Consider the following 22,572-nt stretch of genomic DNA (forward strand, 5'->3'; position numbering starts at 1 on the left):
GAAAGTTTGTTAGGGTGTCACTGTCATCATAATGCATATAGATGTGTTTTTGACTTTCTGAAAAGCATTCGACTTTTTGATATTATTTTGAGGATTTTTTGGTGGTGTGCATACTTCCTGCATATACATTGGCCAAGTATCCATCCTTGGGAAACACCACTGTACACTTCTCTCCATCTGAAAAACAACCTTTCACTGTTACATGTTACTTATGCAATTTTCTATTTGTCAAAGTCCTCTTATTCCATCAATTTTGACAGTAAGCAACTTAGCAGCAAATCTGTACACCTTAAACAACATGGACTCAGTTTCTTGATTTAAAAAAACCATTACATTTGACAGATACATGTATGGAATTTAAAAGGATGCCATACAAAAAAGCTTTTCACTGTACAGTATCTAGAAACATAGAAAACATAGAAACATAGAAAATAGGTGCAGGAGTAGGCCATTCGGCCCTTCGAGCCTGCACCGCCATTTATTATGATCATGGCTGATCATCCAACTCAGAACACCACCCCAGCCTTCCCTCCATACCCCCTGACCCCCGTAGCCACAAGGGCCATATCTAACTCCCTCTTAAATATAGCCAATGAACTGGCCTCAACTGTTTCCTGTGGCAGAGAATTCCACAGATTCACCACTCTCTGTGTGAAGAAGTTTTTCCTAATCTCGGTCCTAAAAGGCTTCCCCTCTATCCTCAAACTGTGACCCCTCGTTCTGGACTTCCCCAACATCGGGAACAATCTTCCTACATCTAGCCTGTCCAATCCCTTTAGGATCTTATACGTTTCAATCAGATCCCCCCTCAATCTTCTAAATTCCAACGAGTACAAGCCCAGTTCATCCAGTCTTTCATCATATGAAAGTCCTGCCATCCCAGGAATCAATCTGGTGAACCTTCTCTGTACTCCCTCTATGGCAAGGATGTCTTTCCTCAGATTAGGGGACCAAAACTGCACACAATACTCCAGGTGTGGTCTCACCAAGGCTTTGTACAACCGCAGTAGTACCTCCCTACTCCTGTACTCAAATCCTCTCGCTATAAATGCCAGCATACCATTCGCCTTTTTCACCTCCTGCTGTACCTGCATGCCCACTTTCAATGACTGGTGTATAATGACACCCAGGTCGCGTTGCACCTCCCCTTTTCCTAATCGGCCACCATTCAGATAATAATCTGTTTTCCTATTTTTGCCACCAAAGTGGATAACTTCATATTTATCCACATTAAATTGCATCTGCCATGAATTTGCCCACTCACCCAACCTATCCAAGTCACCCTGCATCCTCTTAGCATCCTCCTCACAGCTAACACTGCCACCCAGCTTCGTGTCATCCGCAAACTTGGAGATGCTGCATTTAATTCCCTCATCCAAGTCATTAATATATATTGTAAACAACTGGGGTCCCAGCACTGAGCCTTGCGGTACCCCACTAGTCACCGCCTGCCATTCTGAAAAGGTCCCGTTTATTCCCACTCTTTGCTTCCTGTCTGCTAACCAACTCTCCACCCACACCAATACCTTACCCGCAATACCGTGTGCTTTAAGTTTGCACACTAATCTCCTGTGTGGGACCTTGTCAAAAGCCTTCTGAAAATCCAAATATACCACATCCACTGGTTCTCCCCTATCCACTCTACTAGATACATCCTCAAAAAATTCTATGAGATTCGTCAGACATGATTTTCCTTTCACAAATCCATGCTGACTTTGTCCGATCATTTCACCGCTTTCCAAATGTGCTGTTATCACATCCTTGATAACTGACTCCAGCAGTTTCCCCACCACCGACGTTAGGCTAACCGGTCTATAATTCCCCGGTTTCTCTCTCCCTCCTTTTTTAAAAAGTGGAGTTACATTAGCCACCCTCCAATCCTCAGGAACTAGTCCAGAATCTAACGAGTTTTGAAAAATTATCACTAATGCATCCACTATTTCTTGGGCTACTTCCTTAAGCATCCTGGGATGCAGACCATCTGGCCCTGGGGATTTATCTGCCTTCAATTCCTTCAATTTACCTAACACCACTTCCCTACTAACATGTATTTCGCTCAGTTCCTCCATCTCACTGGACCCTCTGTCCCCTACTATTTCTGGAAGATTATTTATGTCCTCCTTAGTGAAGACAGAACCAAAGTAGTTATTCAATTGGTCTGCCATGTCCTTGCTCCCCATAATCAATTCACCTGTTTCTGTCTGTAGGGGACCTACATTTGTCTTTACCAGTCTTTTCCTTTTTACATATCTATAAGGAAAAGACTGGTAAAGACATCTAGGTACATGTGACAGCAATAAACCAATTAATAATCAATGCACTTTGAATGTAGATCTGACAGTGAAAAAGAGCAAAGTGAAGCAAAGAAATCTCAATACCAGAGATTGAGAGCACTGCTACATACTCAATGACTGCATGCTCAAGCTTTTGCAGAATACTGCATATATCCAGTTTAATTATTTAGTTATCTCAAATGAACAGCTTGCAAGACTACCTTAACTCAGTTAAAAAGGTCCATGGGTCTGGAATTGTGTTTAGCTGGTTCATCATTGAAACATTTCCACAACCTATGGACTCACTATCTCATCTTCTCGTTACATATTGCTTATTTATTTCTTATTATTTCTTTCTTTTTGTACTTGCAGAATGTTGTTTTTTTGCTCACTGGTTGCACGCCCAACTTGGTGTGGTCTTTCATTGGTTAAATGGATTTATTGAGGATGAGCATACAAGAAGATGAATCTCAGGTTGTATACAGTGACATACATGTACTTTGATAATAAATTTACATTGAACTTTGGTTGTTTGATTTACTTGTCAAAAAAAACAATTAAACCAGTTTTTTTGATGTGGTAATTTATGATCACAATTACTGATACTAACTTTATATTCCATAATGTAACTACTTATGTTGGCCAGCTGTCATGGTGATTCAGTGTTAATTTCACTGAAATGTATCCAAGGTTCCAATTACTGCAAGTCAAGTACATTAATTGCTGTGCTACTGTTGCCCAGTGACAGAATTTCAGACAGAACTCAGCTGGTGGGCCAGCTAAATGAAGCTGCACTAATGGAAATTGCATGGAGATTGGGATACATTTCAATTAATCTGTAATTAATTTATCAGAGGAGCTACATTTAAATGTACAAAATTACACATTATATACTGTAACTCATTGGCAGGTACCCAAAGGTGAATCTTCCTAATGAGGATCTGGTCATAGGATAAAATTTCCCAGACCCACTCTAGTTTCTAATAAGCAGTGCAAGTTATTTTGTGATCAGTCTTTGAACTGACCTTACCCCACTAACAAATCACCCAGAACTGATCTGAAAATATAAGCTTGTTCTCAGGGAGAAGGCGCAATGCAATTAGGTTTGTGATTGTTGACATACCATGTGTCCAATCCATGCCTTGAGTACTCCAAGTACGACATGGTTTGGAATACTGACATCAAAGTTGAAAACGCTGGATATAGTGGAAAGAAGAGATTAATACTTTTATTGCTGGGGAAGTTTGATCTCAATATTAAGTTTACCAATTGAAGTGTTTGATCCATCATTACAAATCCTCATTCTGTTCAGTACAAAATTCACATGAAAGCTGTGTTCCTGTGCTACTTTGAGAATTCTGAAAAAATTGAGCAATTTCCTCCAAAGATGTTGATTGCAGTCAACTTTGATGGAATGTTACCATTTCATTTTGCTAACATCTGAGTACTGTATGGCTTCTTGCTTCTATATCTGCTGTATTTTGGATGTGATAGAAATTCAATCAGTTCAGAAACAAAGAAAAGCAGAACTAAACACCAAGCTTTCATTCTAATACAAAAGTTTTCTTTTATTAAGTCCATGCTTCCCACACACATACTATGAGAGTCAATGTTATCCATTTACTTAAATAAACTCAAGAAGAAAAAGATTCTGCGTATACCCCCCTCTTTCAATCTTGTGTAACTGCATTACTGAATTAAAATGGCAGATACAATGTACAGAATATCAGCAGAAGCGATTTTACTGCAAAGTGGCAAAGGGCTTAGGTTTTCCTCCAAAACAGATTAGTCAAGGCTCTACCCTGCAGCTGAATATCGCAAGGACTAGATCTACACATGAACATTTCCTTTCTCAACAGATGTACAAGTGGAAATTTACTTTGTCACGTTAACAGAATAATCAGATTTACAGTCTCCATTCCAATATGCAGCAGAGTACTATATATAAACACTCAACTGCCTCTTTCTTGAACATGTTAACATCTACAGGATCCTGGGATACAAACTCCTTTGACATTCTTCCCAGGAATTTTGCATGCCCAAATCCCAGATTGAGTTTCAGATTGACCATTCACTGCAGGTCCCAGTTGAACCTTCTGGGGTTATTAGAGAGTGGGAATCAGAAGGTAAGGTTTGCTGATATTTTCTAGCCCATAACTAGATGTCCGTTGAGCCCTACTGTTCTATTGACACACTGAAGTTTAACCACTTTACAGAAAGTTTATATTGAACCCATTGACATGGTATTCATTGCATTCTAAATAATCCAGAATTACTGACCAAACATTTTTTTAAGCCACAACGCCTTGTACACATGGTTTGCATTGCATAAATATCAATGGTGTTCAAGATTAAACTGGTTCATTGCTCTAATGTAGAGGCTGATGCATTGATATCATACCATCTGAAGCCCATGTTATGCAGGTCTGGAAGACAGGGTTTATATGTATTTAAGTAATTAGTTAAACAGTTTCTTACTGATTTTATAAAAGTCTGGAACCATTGTATGAGCAGCATGTGCAAAATTCAGGCTCAAGGGGGTGTTGAACCATTGAGGAGCAACATGAGGAAAACTCTATTCGCAAAAACAAGAGAAACCTGGAACACTGAAAGGGTGGAATATGGGATTAATATTTTTTAAAGCAATCTAGTTTAGGAGAGAATTAATCAGAGTCAAGAGTTTTATAGATGTCATTGAAAGTTCAACACAATAAAATCTCAAATGAAGAGCAAATTAAAAATTTTCTATTAAAATACATTGTTGCAGAGATTAACTTATGGAGTCCTATTCTGGGATGCCTACAACATAGCCTGCTCTATTACAGGATTGGTGCTAAAACATTCATTCACCATCAGCCTCATCAGTCTTGGGACAAATATCTGAACAGTGCATTTAAAACTCTGGCCTCCACGAGACGTTGAGATGCAGGACTGAGTTTAATAACACAAACTGAAGAACAACAGACTAATCAATATGCTTCCATAAGGTGACACATCCTGGCAAGCCTTTTCCCAAACCCAGAGGTAATCCTCCAAAGATCACACAAACACTCCTAGTAGGTACACTGTCACTAGGTCCCATAGTAAATTTTGAATATGAAAGGTCCTAAGCCACTGATACTAGAGTTCCAAATTAATCAGGATTACTGGTGGGTGGAAGAGGTATGGAGGGCTACGGTCTGGGTGCGGGTTGAAGGGACTAGATAGATTAATAGTTTGGCACAGACTAAATGGGCCTGGTTCTGTGCTGTAGTGTTCTAGGACTCTAGGTGTTACAAGGCAGCAAATTGACAGTATGCCAAAAGGAGAATGACCCTATACTTTACCTCTTGCTTCTTTCCCCACACCACACAAATCCTTAAGGAACAGCCAGGGATCGATTGGATTTATTAGTAAGGGAAGAACCTTTGAAAATCAGTTAGTTGCTGCTGTGTCCTCTGCAGTCAGCAGATGAAAAGATAGCTTTCCAGTTCTTTTCCAGGGTCTAGAATCAAACATTTTTAAAATATCTTTGTTGGTTAGATGCAGCAGGCTATCTTGGCAACTCAAGTTGATGCCTGGGGTGAACTAAGTGACAGGTTCCAAGATCTTAAAGCTGATGACCACACTATATGTACATTTTACAGTTCCTATTACATAACTCAATCCTAAACTCTGTGGCCTTTGGTAAGGCGCACAGGCTAACATGTGTGGGTGCTTGGCAGAACGTTCACTGTTTGGAAACTCTACAAACCACAGGCTTTTGGCTTGGAGATGTCCAGACACTACAATGAACAAAGGAGAACAATTGCCACTGGTCACAGATTTACAGGTAGGCATGGTTCAAATGGCAGTGACTGGCCAGAATGGCAATTTATTTATTATTTTTTTTTAAACACTCCTTCCAATATCTTCTCCACCAAGCCCCCAACTTTGAAAAGGTTTATTTATCATGATTTTATTCTGGAAAGATGTCCACTCTTTTTAATTAAACTGGCCAACTGATAAACTGTTTAATGCTTTAAGCTGAGCAAAAACACATGAATCTTGTGCAAAAAAAAAAGTATTGGAGAAACTCAGTATGTTGAAACATAGAAAATAGGTGCAGGAGTAGGCCATTCGGCCCTTTGAGCCTGCACCACCATTTATTATGATCATGGCTGATCATCCAACTCAGAACCCTGTACCAGCCTTCCCTCCATACCCCCTGACCCCCGTAGCCACAAGGGCCATATCTAACTCCCTCTTAAATATAGCCAATGAACTGGCCTCAACTGCTTCCTGTGGCAGAGAATTCCACAGATTCACCACTCTCTGTGTGAAGAAATTTTTCCTAATCTCGCTCCTAAAAGGCTTCCCCTCTATCCTCAAACTGTGGCCCCTCATTCTGGACTTCCCCAACATCGGGAACAATCTTCCTGCATCTAGCCTGTCCAATCCCTTTAGGATCTTATACGTTTCAATCAGATCCCCCCTCAATCTTCTAAATTCCAACGAGTACAAGCCCAGTTCATCCAGTCTTTCTTCATATGAAAGTCCTGCCATCCCAGGAATCAATCTGCTGAACCTTCTTTGTACTCCCTCTATGGCAAGGATGTCTTTCCTCAGATTAGGGGACCAAAACTGCACACAATACTCCAGGTGTGGTCTCACCAAGGCCTTGTACAACTGCAGTAGTACCTCCGTGCTCCTGTACTCGAATCCTCTTGCTATGAATGCCAGCATACCATTCGCCTTTTTCACCGCCTGCTGTACCTGCATGCCCACTTTCAATGACTGGTGTATAATGACACCCATGTCTCGTTGCACCTCCCCTTTTACTAATCGGCCACCATTCAGATAATAATCTGTTTTCCTGTTTTTGCCACCAAAGGCAAGATCTATGAAGGCAAAGGGATTATCAGGGCTGTGAGAGTAGAGAGAAGATAGTGAAGAGGGGAAGAGAGCGGAAGAGTGGGATGAGGATGGGGTGGAGGGGGTGGGGGCAGAAAAACAGGTAAGCCAGGGGCTGTAAGGCAACAAGTGAAATTAAGTGAAGGCAGATTTCATGGAGATAGGGAGCTGGGTGGGGAAGGAGGATGGTGCAGTGTTGAGATAGAGGTAGAGGCTGGAAGGTGATAAGTAGAAACAAGACTCTCCTGATTCTGGAATGTTAAGTAAACCCAGTGATATCACCTTATCTCCTTTTAGCATGCGCAGCTTCCTGTTTCTAAGCGTCACCTTCCAGCCTCTGCTTCTACCTCCACCGCCCAATCTACCTGCCCATTATCTCCCTCCTCATCTGGATTCACCTATCACCTACCAACCTCCACCTGAGCCCTTCCTGTCACCTCTTTATACGAGCTGTAAACCCTCCACACTCTCACAGCCCTAATGCAGGGTCTCAACCCAAGTTCCTCCAGTAGTTTTTTCTCTACTCTAGATTCCAGCATCTGCAGTCTGTTGTGCCCCTTCCACTTCTCTTGTCCTAACCTGAGTGTGACTTCTGGAAAGTTGAGGATATGAAAAGACGATGAAGACAAAGAAGGGTAACAGAAAAAACTCCAGTGCAGAAACCCTGACAAATGTTGCTTCTTTAGTGGAGGAGCAGCAGGAGTTTTCCAACTACAGCCACTCAGATCCCTCCCCACTAACCCACCCAGTGAATGCGAATTCCTTCAATCACTAAGGTGGAGCCATGTCCTGAAAGGGCTTCCCATTACTCAGTCTAACCAGCACATTGCATGGGACAGAACCAAGACATCACAGACCTTACACATCGATCCTGTAGTTCATTGTTGCAAAGAGTCTTTAATAACCATTCAAATTCAATGTAGCATTTGGGGCTCTTCATTAACAGAACTGTGGAACAGAAGGGAGATAACAGTATGAGAAATTTAATGTCTGTAAAACTACAGGATTAAATCAGGGATCCACAACAGCACCGATGCATCCCACTGTTTGCTAATGTGGTACAAATGCCCAAACCACAGCCTAACCTCAGCACTGCACAGAACACAAAGAGATTTTCATGTTGAATCGAGGGCAAGAAGTACAATAAGAGGAGAGGAAAACACACTACTCCAGATTGTCCAAGAACAATATCTGTGGAACAGGTTGTATAAATTGCAGATCAATTATTTGAGTGCCCTGAGTTTCTTCTCATTAAAATCAAACATTTAAATTTGATGTGGTCTGCTGTCTCCAGGCAGCATCCTCGCTCTTCCCCCACCCCTGGTTATTTGGTGCTTTTACATTGCTTTCACTTTGATCTGTTTCATCTTCATCTGTCGCTTCTCCTGCTTCTTCTGCTCACGACGGAGAGCAGCCTCCTATGAGAAAGAGGAAACATTTAAACCACGTGAGGGGTACGAGAGAGAAGGGAAAACCTGTAGCCAACTGGGCATACATCAATGAGTGTTTATAACTTTTCTTACCTACAACACCTAAACTAGAGAAGTAGTGAGGGAATGGTACACTGTTAAAGTCCTGTCTTTCAAATGAAATAAAGCAGTGATTCTCCAGCCCCTGACGAGAATTGCTCATCGAATACCGTGCCAATATTTTTCCCCCAACCTTCACTTATCTGAGCACGATCATGTTACTGTGTGGGACATCTATGTGCAAACTATTGCCACATTTCTGAAATGACAGCTATAGCTTTGCCAAGGTCATGAAAGGGCTTACACAAGTCCCAGTTCCCGATTTTTTTTTTCAGCCTTTTCACTGAAGCAAAAGTGCATTCTGAGGAATACGAAAGAAAAATGAATGAATGGGGGTTTGAATCCTAAATTCACAGACTGGTGTTGTTGTTGATGGCGTACATAACCAAACCAGGACCTTCCTGTCATTCCATCATGTCCATGTTGAGCCATTTGCTTTCTGGACAATATTGATGAGTTAGTATCAAACAGAGAAAAGCAAACAGAGTTTTCTCCCGACACACATTTTGGGAGCAGTAACAAGGTGATGACATACACAGTGAATGATATAACCCCAGGAAATATTGAGGAATAGAGGATCCTTAATGTACACGTCCAAGGGTAGCTGCATAAGATGGTGAAGGTAGCATAGGGATAATTATTACCCAAATCATAGAACACAAAAGTTGGGGAGGGGGGTGTGGTTATAGGAAGCCAGAGGTTCTGCAGAGGCTGAAAGTTTTGAACAACACACAAAATATTGCAGGAACTCAGCAGGTCAAGCATCATCTATGAAGGGAAATAAACAGTTGACATTTCATGCCAAGACCGGAAAGGAAGGAGGGAGAAGCCAGAATAAGGTAGGGAAGAGGGGGGAGGGGTGGGAAGACTCCAAGCTGGCAGGTGAGAGGGGAAGATGGGTGGATAATATGAGAAGCTGGGAGGTGATAGGTGGAAGAGGTGAAGGGCTGAAAGAAGAGGAATCTAATATGAGGGGAGAGTAGAACATGTATCAGTATTACATGTGGGAAAGATGCTGGAGTCAATTATAAAAGATGAAATTATGACACATCTGGATAGTAGTAACAGGATTGGTCTGAGTCAGCATGGATTTACGAAGGGGAAATCGTGCTTGACTAATCTTCTGGAATTTTTTGAGGATGTAACTATGAAAATGGACAAGGGAAAGCCAGTGGATGTAGTGTACCTGGACTTTCAGAAAGCCTTTGATAAAGTCCCACATAGGAGATTAGTGGGCAAAATTAGGGCACATGGTATTGGGGGCAGAGTACTGACATGGATTGAAAATTGGCTGGCTGACAGAAAACAAAGAGTAGCGATTAATGGGTCCCTTTCGGAATGGCAGGCAGCGAACAGTGGGGTACCGCAGGGTTCAGTGCTGGGACCGCAGCTGTTTACAATATATATTAACAATTTAGATGAGGGAATTAAAAGTAACATTAGCAAATTTGCCGATGACACAAAGCTGGGTGGCAGTGTGAAATGTGAGGAGGATGTTACGAGAATGCAGGGTGACTTGGACAGGCTGGGTGAGTGGGCAGATGCATGGCAGATGCAGTTTAATGTGGATAAATGTGAGGTTATCCACTTCGGTGGTAAGAACAGGAAGGCAGATTATCTAAATGGAGTCAAGTTAGGAAAAGGGGAAGCACAACGAGATCTAGATGTTCTTGTACATCAGTCACTGAAAGCAAGCATGCAAGTACAGCAGGCAGTGAAGAAAGCTAATGGCATGCTGGCCTTCATAACAAGGGGAATTGAGTATAAGAGCAAAGAGGTCCTTCTGCAGCTGTACAGGGCCCTGGTGAGACCACACCTGGAGTACTGTGTGCAGTTTTGGTCTCCAAATTTGAGGAAGGACATTCTTGCTATTGAGGGAGTGCAGCATAGGTTCACAAGGTTAATTCCCGGGATGGCGGGACTGTCATATGTCGAAAGATTGGAGCGACTGGGCTTGTACACTCTGGAATTTAGAAGGATGAGAGGGGATTTTATTGAATCATAAAAGATTATTAAGGGATTAGACACGCTGCAGGCAGGAAGCATGTTCCCGCTGATGGGTGAGTCCAGAACCAGAGGCCACAGTTTAAGAATTAGGGGTAGGCCATTTAGAACAGAATTGGGAAAAACTTTTTCACCCAGAGTGGTGGATATATGGAATTCTCTGCCCCAGAAGGCTGTGGAGGCCAAGTCTCTGGATGCTTTCAAGAAAGAGATGGATAGAGCTCTTAAAGATAGCGGAATCAAAGGTTATGGGGATAAGGCAGGAACTGGATACTGATTGTGGATGATCAGCCATGATCACAGTGAATGGCAGTGCTGGCTCGAAGGGCCGAATGGCCTACTCCTGCACCTATTGTCTATTACAGTAAAGGGAATTAGAGCCATAGAAACATAGAAAACCTACAGCACAATACAGGCCCTTCAGCCCACAAAGTTGTGCTGAACATGTCCTTACCGTAGAAATTACTAGGCTTACCCATAGCCCTCTATTAATCATGAGAGAGGAGCTGGCTAAAGTTGATAGGAAGGGAACACTAACAGGGATGACGCAGAACAGCAATGTCTGGACGTCTACAGCAGGTGCATAAAAAGGGCTCAGAGGATCATCAGGGACTCCAGTCATCCCAACCATAAACTGTTTCAGCTGCTTCCGTCTGGCAAACAGTACCACAGCATTAAGGCCAGGACCAACAGGCTACGGAACAGCTTCTTTCACCAGGCCATCAGATTTATCAATACGCATTGATCTGATTGCATATCTGACTGTACTTACATGTATAACAAAACAGTTATGTACATAATCATAGTGTTTCAAAGGGTTCAAAGGTACAATTTAATGTCAGAGAAGTGTATACAATATACATCCTGAAATGCTTTTTCTTCACAACCATCCATGAAAACAGAGGAGTGCCCCAAAGAATGAATGACAATTAAATGTTAGAACCCCAAAGTCCCCCCCAGCTCTCCTCCCTCCAGTGCAGTATCCTCCCACATTTCCCTTCCGTATTACTTGTACATAGTGATGGAGACGCAACAAAGATTCTTACTTCCCCATGTTCGAGATGGATGTAAGAAATAAAACTCTTTGGAGTTCTCTTCATTAAAAGGCAGAGAGAGCAGAGTCTTTGAATGTTTTTAAGGTAGAGAGTGATAGATCCTTGATAAGCAAAGGGATGAAAGGTCATTGGCATTTGCAATCAGTTCAAACATTATCCTGTTGAGAGGTGAAGGCTTGAGTCTGAGTAGTCTGCTCCTGCTTGTAATTTGCATACACTGAGATGTGATACCACATACTGCAATCTGTGTCCTAAAATTGTTCATCAATTCAACAATGTGAAAATAAAAAATCCTACACCACACAAATGAGGCTTAGGCATCTGTGGTTCAGCAAGTAATCCTCCTTGCTGCCTATATTCTCAGTTAGAGCAACTGATACCACTTGTCAGAAATTCAGGTCAGAATCATTATCACTGGCTTACATAATGAGAAGCAGTGTAGTGCAGACATAAAATTGCAAAATAAAAATTAGAAGTAAACTGACAGCTTAAGCTATCCTTGCTCTTCTCAGTGCAATGATTATACAAAAATAGGGGAAGGCAATAACCAGTTGCAAGTGAATATAGTTCCTTGGAAAAACTTCACAGCAGTGCAGTTATAGCAACTACAGCATCTCAACCAAGAGACATTTACTTTTGTGGTCTGGGAACACTCGATGCCAATAATGAGTGTGCATTGCCAGCATGCACCTCAAAAACAGCCACTTATCACAACTGTACTGTCATGGATACAAATGGATTACCCCTTCCACCACTGACAGAGCATAGTTTGTGCAACAAATCTCCAAGATGCATTGTTGCAACTCACTAACGCCTTCTTAACACTATCTTCTGAATCTGCACTCTATGATTCTGGAAAGCAGTAGGCCTGTGAGAGCAAGTTACAAACTCGCTTCCAAGTTACAAACCATCCTGATTCGGTTGCCAAGTCAAAATCCCTGAATGTCTTAACTGACAAAACTATGGGAGCAAATTCACAACACCTGCAGCTGACTGAAACAACAGCTTGACACCATGTTCTCAATGACAACTATAGGAGGGCAATTACCATTAACTTTCAGTGACAGCCCAGACAGGCTCACCACAGCTAACACATATTTGAAGTGATAGGCAGTAAGTGGATACAAATGGTACTATGGCTCTTACGACAAGTTGCAGGTAAACAGAGTATGTGCTGAGCCTTACAGATCAGGAATAACCTCTGATTCATGTTTTACACGGACCTCTATGACAGGATTGACTGCCTCTTGGCTGGGAAATAATACAGAAAAAGTGAGAGGTTTACATTGAAGCAGAGTGGGACAAAACAGACAAGGTTAACTTGGGTCCTTGTTTCAAATAACTTCTTTCCAATAATCTCAGCTGTATCTGAACCCAGGCTGCAGAAATGAAAGGCCAGTACTCTGCAAGTACTGAGGAGAGCTAAGGTACCGGCGACCCCTGTTTCCATCCAGGGGGTCAGTGTGGACATGGTGGAGGATTACAAATACCTGGGGATACGAATTGACAATAAACTGGACTGGTCAAAGAACACTGAGGCTGTCTACAAGAAGGGTCAGAGCCACCTCTATTTCCTGAGGAGACTGAGGTCCTTTAACATCAGCCGGACGATGCTGAGGATGTTCTACGAGTCTGTGGTGGCCCCTGCAATCATGTTTGCTGTTGTGTGCTGGGGCAGCAGGCTGAGGGTAGCAGACACCAACAGAATCAACAAACTCATTCGTACGGCCAGTGATGTTGTGGGGATGGAACTGGACTCTCTGATGGTGGTGTCTGAAAAGAGGATGCTGTCCAAGTTGCATGCCATCTTGGTCAATGTCTCCCATCCACTACATAATGTACTGGGTGGGCACAGGAGTACATTCAGCCAGAGACTCATTCCACTGGAGATGCAACACAGAGCGTCATAGGAAGTCATTCCTGCCTGTGGCCATCAAACTTTACAACTCCTTCCTTGGAGGGTCAGACATCCTGAGCCAATAGGCTGGTCCTGGACTTATTTCATAATTTACTGGCATAATTTTACATATTACTATTTAACTATTTATGGTTCTATTACTATTTATTATTTCTGGTGCAACTGTAACGAAAATCAATTTCCCCCGGGATCAATAAAGTATGACTATGACTATGGCTATAAGATGCGAAAGTGAACCCAGTCAGCCGGGGATCATTTTGTACCTCAAGCCTGCGCTGTTTCTCCGGGTCCTCCTCGTTCATAATTCTTTCTTTCTCTGCTCGTTTCTTCTCCTCCCTGCGAATCTGCGCAGCTTCCTGACGTTGTGCATGCGTCATCTTTAGGAAGTTCTCCTCTACACGAGCACGATTTTTATCAGCTTTCAGTTTTCCCTGTTTCGGCAGATGGGAAGAAGTAGGAATGAGTCAGTATAATACCATTCAAACACTGCATTGGAGGCTGCGGGGAAGAAATATGGAAGGCAGAGGGGAGGATCAGTGTAAGAGATCAGAGCAGGAAAAAGGAGGGTGAAATGGAATCAGAAATTTTCAAACAATTTGATTTATTTATACTTTACAGAATCGTACCGTGTGGAAAAAGGCCATTTACTCTATCACATCCATGCACCCATCTGCATTAATCCTATCTTCCTGTACTTGCCCACAGTCTTCTATGCATGCCAAGACAATTCAGGTGCTCATCTGGACATTTCTTTAATACTGTCAGTAACTGTTTCCACCCCTCTCTCCAGCAGTGTATTCCAGGTACTCCCTACTCTTTGGGATAAGAATTTAACTTCAGCCAATATGGAGACAAAATTGAGAAGAAGGGTGGTGAGTACAGAACGGAAGTTATATTTGAATACACACAGTATACGAAATAAGATGGGCAATCTTATAATGCAGTAGAAACTGGCAAGTTGAACAGTGGCCAGAGATTGGGAGCGAGAGAAAGAGTGACTCACAAAGGTTATCGAGTGTGCATCATTAAGCAGAGCTTCACGGGAGATTTGGCATTAGGACAGCAGCCAATAAGAGATCAGGAGCAAGAGAAAGAGTGACTCACACAGGCTGGCATCAAAAGGCAGCGCTGTGCAGGAGTTTCAGCGCTTGAACAGTGGTCAATAAGAGATCGGGATTCACTAGCAAGTGCAAATTAAAATAAGGTGGGACAATCAAAGTTGTCTTTGTTAGAATGGACAGTGTTAGAGTGGGAATTTCAGTATTTAGCTCCTTGAGGCTTCAACAAGGCTTGAGTGAGAGATGGCGAAAAAGCTGTAGGTATTTTTTTCCCAGTTTATTTATTCCTTCCTTTTTTATATTTGCACAGCTAGGACCGTAGACATGACAGGGAGGATAGTTGAATGCTCCTCTTGCGGGGATGTGAGAAGGCAGGGAGACCTCCAGTGTCCCTGATGACTTTACCTGCAAGAAGTACATCCAGCTGCAGCTTCTAACACCCCACATTAAAAGAGTTGGAGCTGGAACTGGATGAACTCTGGATCATTTGGGAGGCTGAGTTGGTGATATGGAGGTAATTACACCTGAGGTGCAGGTCAGAGCAAAATTGGGTGACAGTCAAAAGGGTGAAAGGGTTTAAACAGTCAGTGCAGATATCCCTGTTAACAACACTTTTGACACTGTTGTGGGTGGGGAAAACCACAGTGGTCAGGTTTCCAGCACTGAGTCTAGTTCTGTGGCTCAGAAAGGAAGGGGGAAGAAGAGGTGAGCTGTGGTGATAGGGGATTCATTAGTTAGGCGAACAGAGAGGAGGGAGGAGGTTCTGTGGACGAGAACAAGATTCCTGGATGGTATGTTGTCTCTCGGGTGCCAGGTCAGGGACATCTCGGATTGAGTCCTTAGCATTCTTAAGTGGGAGGATGAGCAGCCAGAGGTCATGGTCCATGTAGGTACTAATGACATAGGTAGGAAGAATGACAAGGTTCTCTATAGGGAGTTCAGGAAGTTCGGTGCTAAGTTAAAGGACAAGACCTCCAGGGTTGTGATCTCAGGATTGCTACCCATGCCATGTGCTAGTGAGGTTAGAAACAGGAAAAGCGAGGTCATACAGTTTAACATGTGACTAAGGAGTTGGTGTAGGAGGGAGGGCTTCAGAGTTTTAGATCATTAGGCTCTCTTCCAGGGAAGGTGGGACCTGTACAGAAGAGATGGTTTGCACCTAAATAGAAGGGGGAAACTAATAACCAAGCGGGGAGGTTTGCTAGTGATGCATGGTGGTGTTTAAACTAGAGTTGCAAGGGGATGGGAACCAGTGTGCCAGAACAGATAGTGGAGTGGTTGTGGAGACAGATGTTGGTAAGACCTCAGACAATGTCAGCAACCAAAAGGTTGAGCATGGTGTGACTGTTGTTTGGAACCGTGTATATTTCAATGCAAGTAGTATTGTAGGAAGGCAGATGAATTCAGGGCATGGATCAACACATGACATTATGATATCGTAGACATTAGTGAGATTTGGTTGCAGGAGGGGCAGGACTGGCAGCTCAATATTCTGGGGTTCCGTTGTTTTAGACATGACAGAGGCTAAAAGGGGGATGGGTGGCATTACTAGTCAGGGAAAATGTCACAGCAGTGGTCAATCAGAACAGATCGGAGAACTCATCTAGTGAGGCTTTATGGGTGGAACTGAGAAATAAGAAAAATATGACTATGTTAATGGGGCTATATCATGGACCACCCAGCAGTCCAAGGGACAGAGGAACAAATTTGTAGTGTACTTGTTAAGTGGGGGGCCTTCAAAAGTAAAAATTTGAGAGTACAAAGCCTTTACAAGTATACGCCTGTCAGAGTAAAAGGCAAGATAACAGGTTTAGGGAACCTTGGTTTTTTGAGAGATATTGAGGCCCTGATTAAGGGAAAAATAGGTGCATAACAGGTTTAGGCCAATAGGAACAAATGAGATGCTTATGGAGTATAAGAAATGCAAGAGAACACTTAAGGAAGAAATCAGGAAGACATAAAGAAGGCATGAAGTTGTTCTAGTGGACAAGGTGAAGGAGAATCCTAAAGGGATTCTACAGATATATTAAAAGCAAAAGGATTGCAAGGGACAAAATTTGTCCTCTGGAAGACCAGAATGGTAATTCATGTGTGGAGCTAAAAGAGATGGAGAAGATCTTAAATAATCTCTTTGCATCTGTATTTACTTGGGAGATAGACACAGAGTCTATAGAAGTGAGGCAAAGCAACATCAACTTCATGGACCCTGTACAGATTACAGAGGAGGAGATGTTTGCTATCCTGAAGCAAATCAGGGTGGATAAATCCCCAGGGCCTGACAAGGTGTTCCATCAGATCTTACAGGAGGCAAGTGCAGAAATTGCCAGGGCCCTTGCAGAGATATTTAAATAATCCTTAGCGACAGGTGAGGTACTAGACGATAGCCACTCTTGTTCTGCTGTTTTTTTTTAAAAAAAAGCTCTAAACATAAACCAGGAAATTACAGGCCTGAAATTATAGTCTGACTTCAGTTGTGGGAAAGTTATTGGAATGTATTCAAAGGGACCTGTTATGTTAGTCTTTGGACTAGACATAGGCTGATTAAGGATAGTCAGCATGGCTTTATGTGTGGTAGGTCATGTCTAACAAGTCTTAATAGGTTTTTGAGGAAGTGGATGAAGGCATGCAGTGGATGTTGTCTGCATGGACTTTAGTAAGGCATTTAACAAGGTCCCGCATGGGAGGCTGGCCAAAAGGTTCAGTTGCATGGCATTCAAGATGAGGTAGTAAACTGGATTAGACGTGGGCTTTGCGGGAGAAGCCAGAGAGTGGTAGTAGATAGTTGCCTCTCTGACTGGAGGCCTGTGACTAATGGTGTGCCGTAAGGATCGGTGCTGGGTCCTTTGTTGTTTGTCATCTATATCAACAAGCAGGATGATAACATGGTTAACTGGATCAGCAAATTTGTGTATTACACCAAGATTGGGAGTGTAGTGGACAGTGAGGAAGCCTATCAAAGCTTCAAGTCACTTTTTATTGTCATTTCAACCATAACTGCTAGTACAGAACATAGTAAAAATGAGACGTTTTCCAGGACCATGGTGCTACATGAAACAATAAAAAAACTACACTGAACTACGTAAGAAAAAAAACACAGAACTACACTAGACTACAGACCTACCCAGGACTGCATAAAGTGCACAAAACAGTGCAGGCATTACAATAAATAATAAACAAGACAATAGGCACAGTAGAGGGTATAGTAGGTTGGTGTCAAGCCAGGCTCTGGGTATTGAGGAGTCTGTTAGCTTGGGGGAAGAAACTGTTACACAGTCTGGTCGTGAAAGCCCGAATGCTTTGGTGCCTTTTTCCAGATGGCAGGAGGGAGAGAGTTTATATGAGGGGTGTGTGGGGTCCTTCATAAAGCTGTTTGCTTTGCGGATGCAGTGTGTGGTGTAAATGTCTGTAATGGCAGGAAGAGAGACCTCGATGATCTTCTCAGCTAACCTCACTATCCGCTGCAAGGTCTTGCGATCCGAGATGGTACAATTTCCGAACCAGGCCGTGATGCAGCTGCTCAGGATGCTCTCAAAGCTTGCAGTGGGATCTGGAGCAGCTGGAAAAATGGACTGGAAAATGGCAGATGGAATTTAATGCAGACAAGTGTGAGGTGTTGCACTTTGGTAGGTCTTACACAGTGAATGGTAGGGCACTATGGAGTGTGGTAGAACAAAGGGATCTGGGAATACAAGTCCATAACTCATTGAAAGTGGCATCACAGATTGATAGGGTCATAAAGAAAGCTTTTGGCAAAATGACCTTCATAAACCAAAGTACTGAGTACAGAAGATGGGATATAATGTTGAAGTTGTATACGACACTGGAGAGGCCTAACTTGAGAGTACTGTGTGCAGTTTGGTCACCTACGTATAGGAAAGATGTAAATAAAATTGAAGGAGTACAGAGAAAATTTAAGGAAAGGTTGAATAAGTTAGAATTTAATTCTCTGGAATGTAGAAGATTGAGGGGAGATTTGATAGAGGTATATAAAATTAATAAGAGTATAGACAGCGTAAATGCAAGCAGGTTTTTTTCCCCCACTGAGGTTGGGTGGGACTACGAGTAGAGGTCATAGTTTAAGTGGAACACAAGGGGAAACTTCTTCACTCAGGGGGCCATGAGAGAGTGTGGAATGAGCTACCAGCACAAGTGGTGCATGCGAGCTTGATTTCAACGGTTGAGAAGTTTGGATAGGTATATGGATGGGAGGGGAATGGAGGGTTATGATCTGGGTGTAGGTTGATGGGACTAGGCAATTTAGGTTTGGCACGGACTAGATGTGCTGAAGGACTTGTTCCTGTGCTGTAATTTTTTTTTGGACTCTATGGCTCCAAGTATGACAATGCAGGCATCACAGATTCATAGCTGAAAAAAGATCACAGCTGAGCATCCAAGGACGCACATCGCGTTGATAGGATAGCTAGGTAGGCAGAGGGGGTGGGATTGCTTTGTTGGCAAAAAATGAAATCAAATCCTTAAAAAGAAGTGACATCAGATTAGAGGATGCCGAATCCTTAAGAAACTGCAAGTAGAAAAGATCCTGATGGGAGTTATATACCAGCCTAGAAACAGTAGCCAGGATGTGGGATACAAATTACAAATGTGCATGCCAAAAGGGGAATGTTATGATAGTCATGGGGGAATATCAATATGCAGGTAGATTGGGGAAATCAGGATGATGCTAGATCCCAAGAGAGGGAATTTGTAGTATGCCTACAAGATAGCTTTTTAGAGCAGGTTGTGGTTGAGCCCACTAGGGAAAAGGCAATTCTGGATTGAATATTGTGTAGTGAACCAGATTTGCTTCAGAGTTTAAAGTAAAGGAACTCTTAAGAGGCAGTGATCATACTATGATAGAATTCACCCTGCAGTTTGAGAGACAGAAGCTAAAATCAAGTGCATTGGTATTGCACTTGAATGAACTTAACTACAGATGCATAAGAGAGGTGCTGGCCAAAGTTTATTGGAAGGGGACACTAGCAAGGATGTTGGCAGAGTAGCAATGGCTAGAGTTTTTGGGAGCAATTCAGAAGACGCAGGATCGGTTCATTCCAAAGAAGCAGCAGCATTCTAAAGGCAGGATGACAAGATAAGTCAAAAACAGCATAAAAGCAAATTAGGGCACACAATATAGCAAAAATTAGAGGGAAGCTTGAGGATTAAGAAGCGTTTAAAAACCAGATAAGCCAGATATGAGCAAGAATGACAAAACTGTGCTCTTACCTCTCTGTTGAGACGATACTTCTTTGCCTTGTCAATGCTGTAAATAACCATGTTCATTAATGGCAGTAAGGACTCCATGTCCTTTGGATAAGTGTTGCCGATTCCAGGCACTGCAGAGAAGTAGATACAGTATATGACCTGATCTCAACCATGTTACGTATGCAAAAATAACATGTCAAATATGTAAAATGGTCAGATTTAATCTCTGGCCTAGGGGAGCTATCTACATTCTTCTAATTTATTGGTTGAAATGTTATTTTTGCTAAAGGTTTATAAAATTAAATTGTAGATGTCTTCTTTATTTTACTGAATAGTAACACTTTAGTTAATTTGTCACGTGATTGTCATTTTAAATCTAGAAACAGGTGAAAATGCCTTTGACTGTGAACTGTCAAAACACCATCCCAACAGTGCAGCACCCGGATGGCAGGATCAGCTACCCAAGAGCCAGTCGTGCTGTGCAGACAGGCCTGCAGCTTGACTAAACATGGAGGCAGCAAAAGATTATTGTCGTTTGGGGAATCACATATACATTGAGCAGAAGTTGGAAACGTAGGGCTTGGGTTAGGAACAGTGCAGCCTCTCCAGGGTACTACCTCATAATGAGATGATGCATGCTGCTTCTCAGGGGGCTGACACCTCAGTTATTATCCTTTGTACCACTGTATTAACAGGATGGCCATCTTCAGAGTCGGTGATATCCAAATACTTGGCTGCTCCAACCCATTCACATGCAACACAGCTGTGTTGTCAGTGGTCTGGAAGAACAATGCTTATCAAGCTTGTATTTCATCTCTAGATCCAAGGGAGCACAAGATGCTCACTCCCAGATAAGTACATCAATGGGAATAAAAAATAACCCTTAGAAACTTACCATTAAATGTAAACAGTAGTGTCTTTTTAGTGTCAGGCAGCTTGAGGGGTTGACCCTCTCTGAACAGAAAGAAAAGACATTCAACAAATTAAAGACACACCATCTTCACTATAGCTTCCCGCTGACTATTTAGGTCTGCAACAAATTAGGCACTGCAGAGTATTTTGCAATGACAAATGACTATTAAAAGTATTGATTTTACTTCTGTCCAAGCAGAAATAAACCTCTTCACCATACCCCATTCTTCCGAGGCCACCATAACAAGTACTACAGCGAGGATTTCATGTTCTAATTTGTATATGATGTAAGGAAGTTTAGGCCACGTACATGTTCCCAAACGAATGCATGCTTCCTGACTCAACCCCAGTTACAGCATTTTCCTGTACTTCATATTGGTTCAGTAGCAGGTCCCCAAGTACAGAGCATCAGCAGTCTATAGGTTGGATGACAGCCATCAGCAGCTTATAGGATTGATCGTGTTTGAAATGCAGCCAGAGATCGGGTGCAAAAAGAGTTCACTCACACAGGTTGACGAGTATGCATTAAAGAGCAACACTTTGCGGGAGTTTCACTGTTTGAATAGTGGCCAATCAGAGATTGGGTGCGAGAGAGAGGTAACTCGCACAGGTTGTCTAGCATGCATTATAATTCAGCGCTTCGCAGGAGTTTTGGCGTTTGAACAGCAGCAAACCAGAGATCAGGAACAAGAGGTGACTCACTCAAGTTGGCGAGTATGCATTAAGAAACAGCCTTTCGCAGGATATTCAGCATTTGAACAGTGGCCAATCAGAGATAGGGAGCGAGACAAGAGGTAACTCACATAAGTAGGTGAGTGTGCATTAAAAAGCAGCAGTTTACGGGAGTTTCAATGTTTAACCAGTGGCCAGTCAGAGATCGGAAGTGGGAGAAGAGTTCACTCACATAGGTCGATGAGCGTGCATTAAAAAGCGATTTGCGGGAGCTTCGGCATTTGAACAGCGGCCAATTAGAGATGGGGAGCGAGACAAGAGGTAACTAATAGAGGTCAAAAAATAAGCATTAAAAAGCAACGCTTCGCAGGCATTTGAACAGCAGCTAATCAGAGACTGGGTGTGAGAGATGAGGTGACTCACACAGGTCAGCAAGTGTGCATTAAAATCCAGCGCTTTGCAGGAGATTCGGCATTTGTACTGCGGCCAGTCAGAGATCGGGAGTGAGAGATAAGGTAACTCCCACAGGTCAGCAAATGTGCATTAAAATTCAGCGCTTTGCAGGAGATTCGGCATTTGTACTGCGGCCAGTCAGAGATCAGGAGTGAGAGATAAGGTGACTCACACAGGTCAGCAAGTGTGCATTAAAATCCAGCGCTTTGCAGGAGATTCGGCATTTGTACTGCGGCCAGTCAGAGATCGGGAGTGAGCGATAAGGTAACTCCCACAGGTCAGCAAATGTGCATTAAAATTCAGTGCTTTGCAGGAGATTCGGCATTTGTACTGCGGCCAGTCAGAGATCAGGAGTGAGAGATAAGGTACTCCCACAGGTCAGCAAATGTGCATTAAAATTCAGCGCTTTGCAGGAGATTCGGCATTTGTACTGCGGCCAGTCAGAGATCGGGAGTGAGCGATAAGGTAACTCCCACAGGTCAGCAAATGTGCATTAAAATTCAGTGCTTTGCAGGAGATTCGGCATTTGTACTGCGGCCAGTCAGAGATCAGGAGTGAGAGATAAGGTACTCCCACAGGTCAGCAAATGTGCATTAAAATTCAGCGCTTTGCAGGAGATTCGGC

At 42.7% G+C, this 22,572-nt stretch overlaps 1 protein-coding gene across 1 annotated transcript in view; it reads right to left on the minus strand.

The window, feature by feature from the left end:
• Window positions 1–3,815: 3,815 nt before the first annotated feature.
• The window catches only part of ccdc47 (coiled-coil domain containing 47), a 50,383-nt gene continuing 31,626 nt past the window's right edge, over window positions 3,816–22,572 (minus strand). The window contains exons 10-13 of the mRNA XM_072249605.1: window positions 20,807–20,865; window positions 19,933–20,042; window positions 13,915–14,082; window positions 3,816–8,563 (exon numbers count right to left, since the gene is read on the minus strand). Of these exons, the coding sequence (XP_072105706.1) occupies window positions 8,483–8,563; window positions 13,915–14,082; window positions 19,933–20,042; window positions 20,807–20,865 (418 nt within the window). The 3' untranslated portion in view covers window positions 3,816–8,482. The remainder of the gene's footprint in view (window positions 8,564–13,914; window positions 14,083–19,932; window positions 20,043–20,806; window positions 20,866–22,572) is intronic.

This window comes from Mobula birostris, chromosome X (genome assembly GCF_030028105.1).
Source record: "Mobula birostris isolate sMobBir1 chromosome X, sMobBir1.hap1, whole genome shotgun sequence".
Lineage (NCBI taxonomy): Eukaryota > Metazoa > Chordata > Chondrichthyes > Myliobatiformes > Myliobatidae > Mobula > Mobula birostris.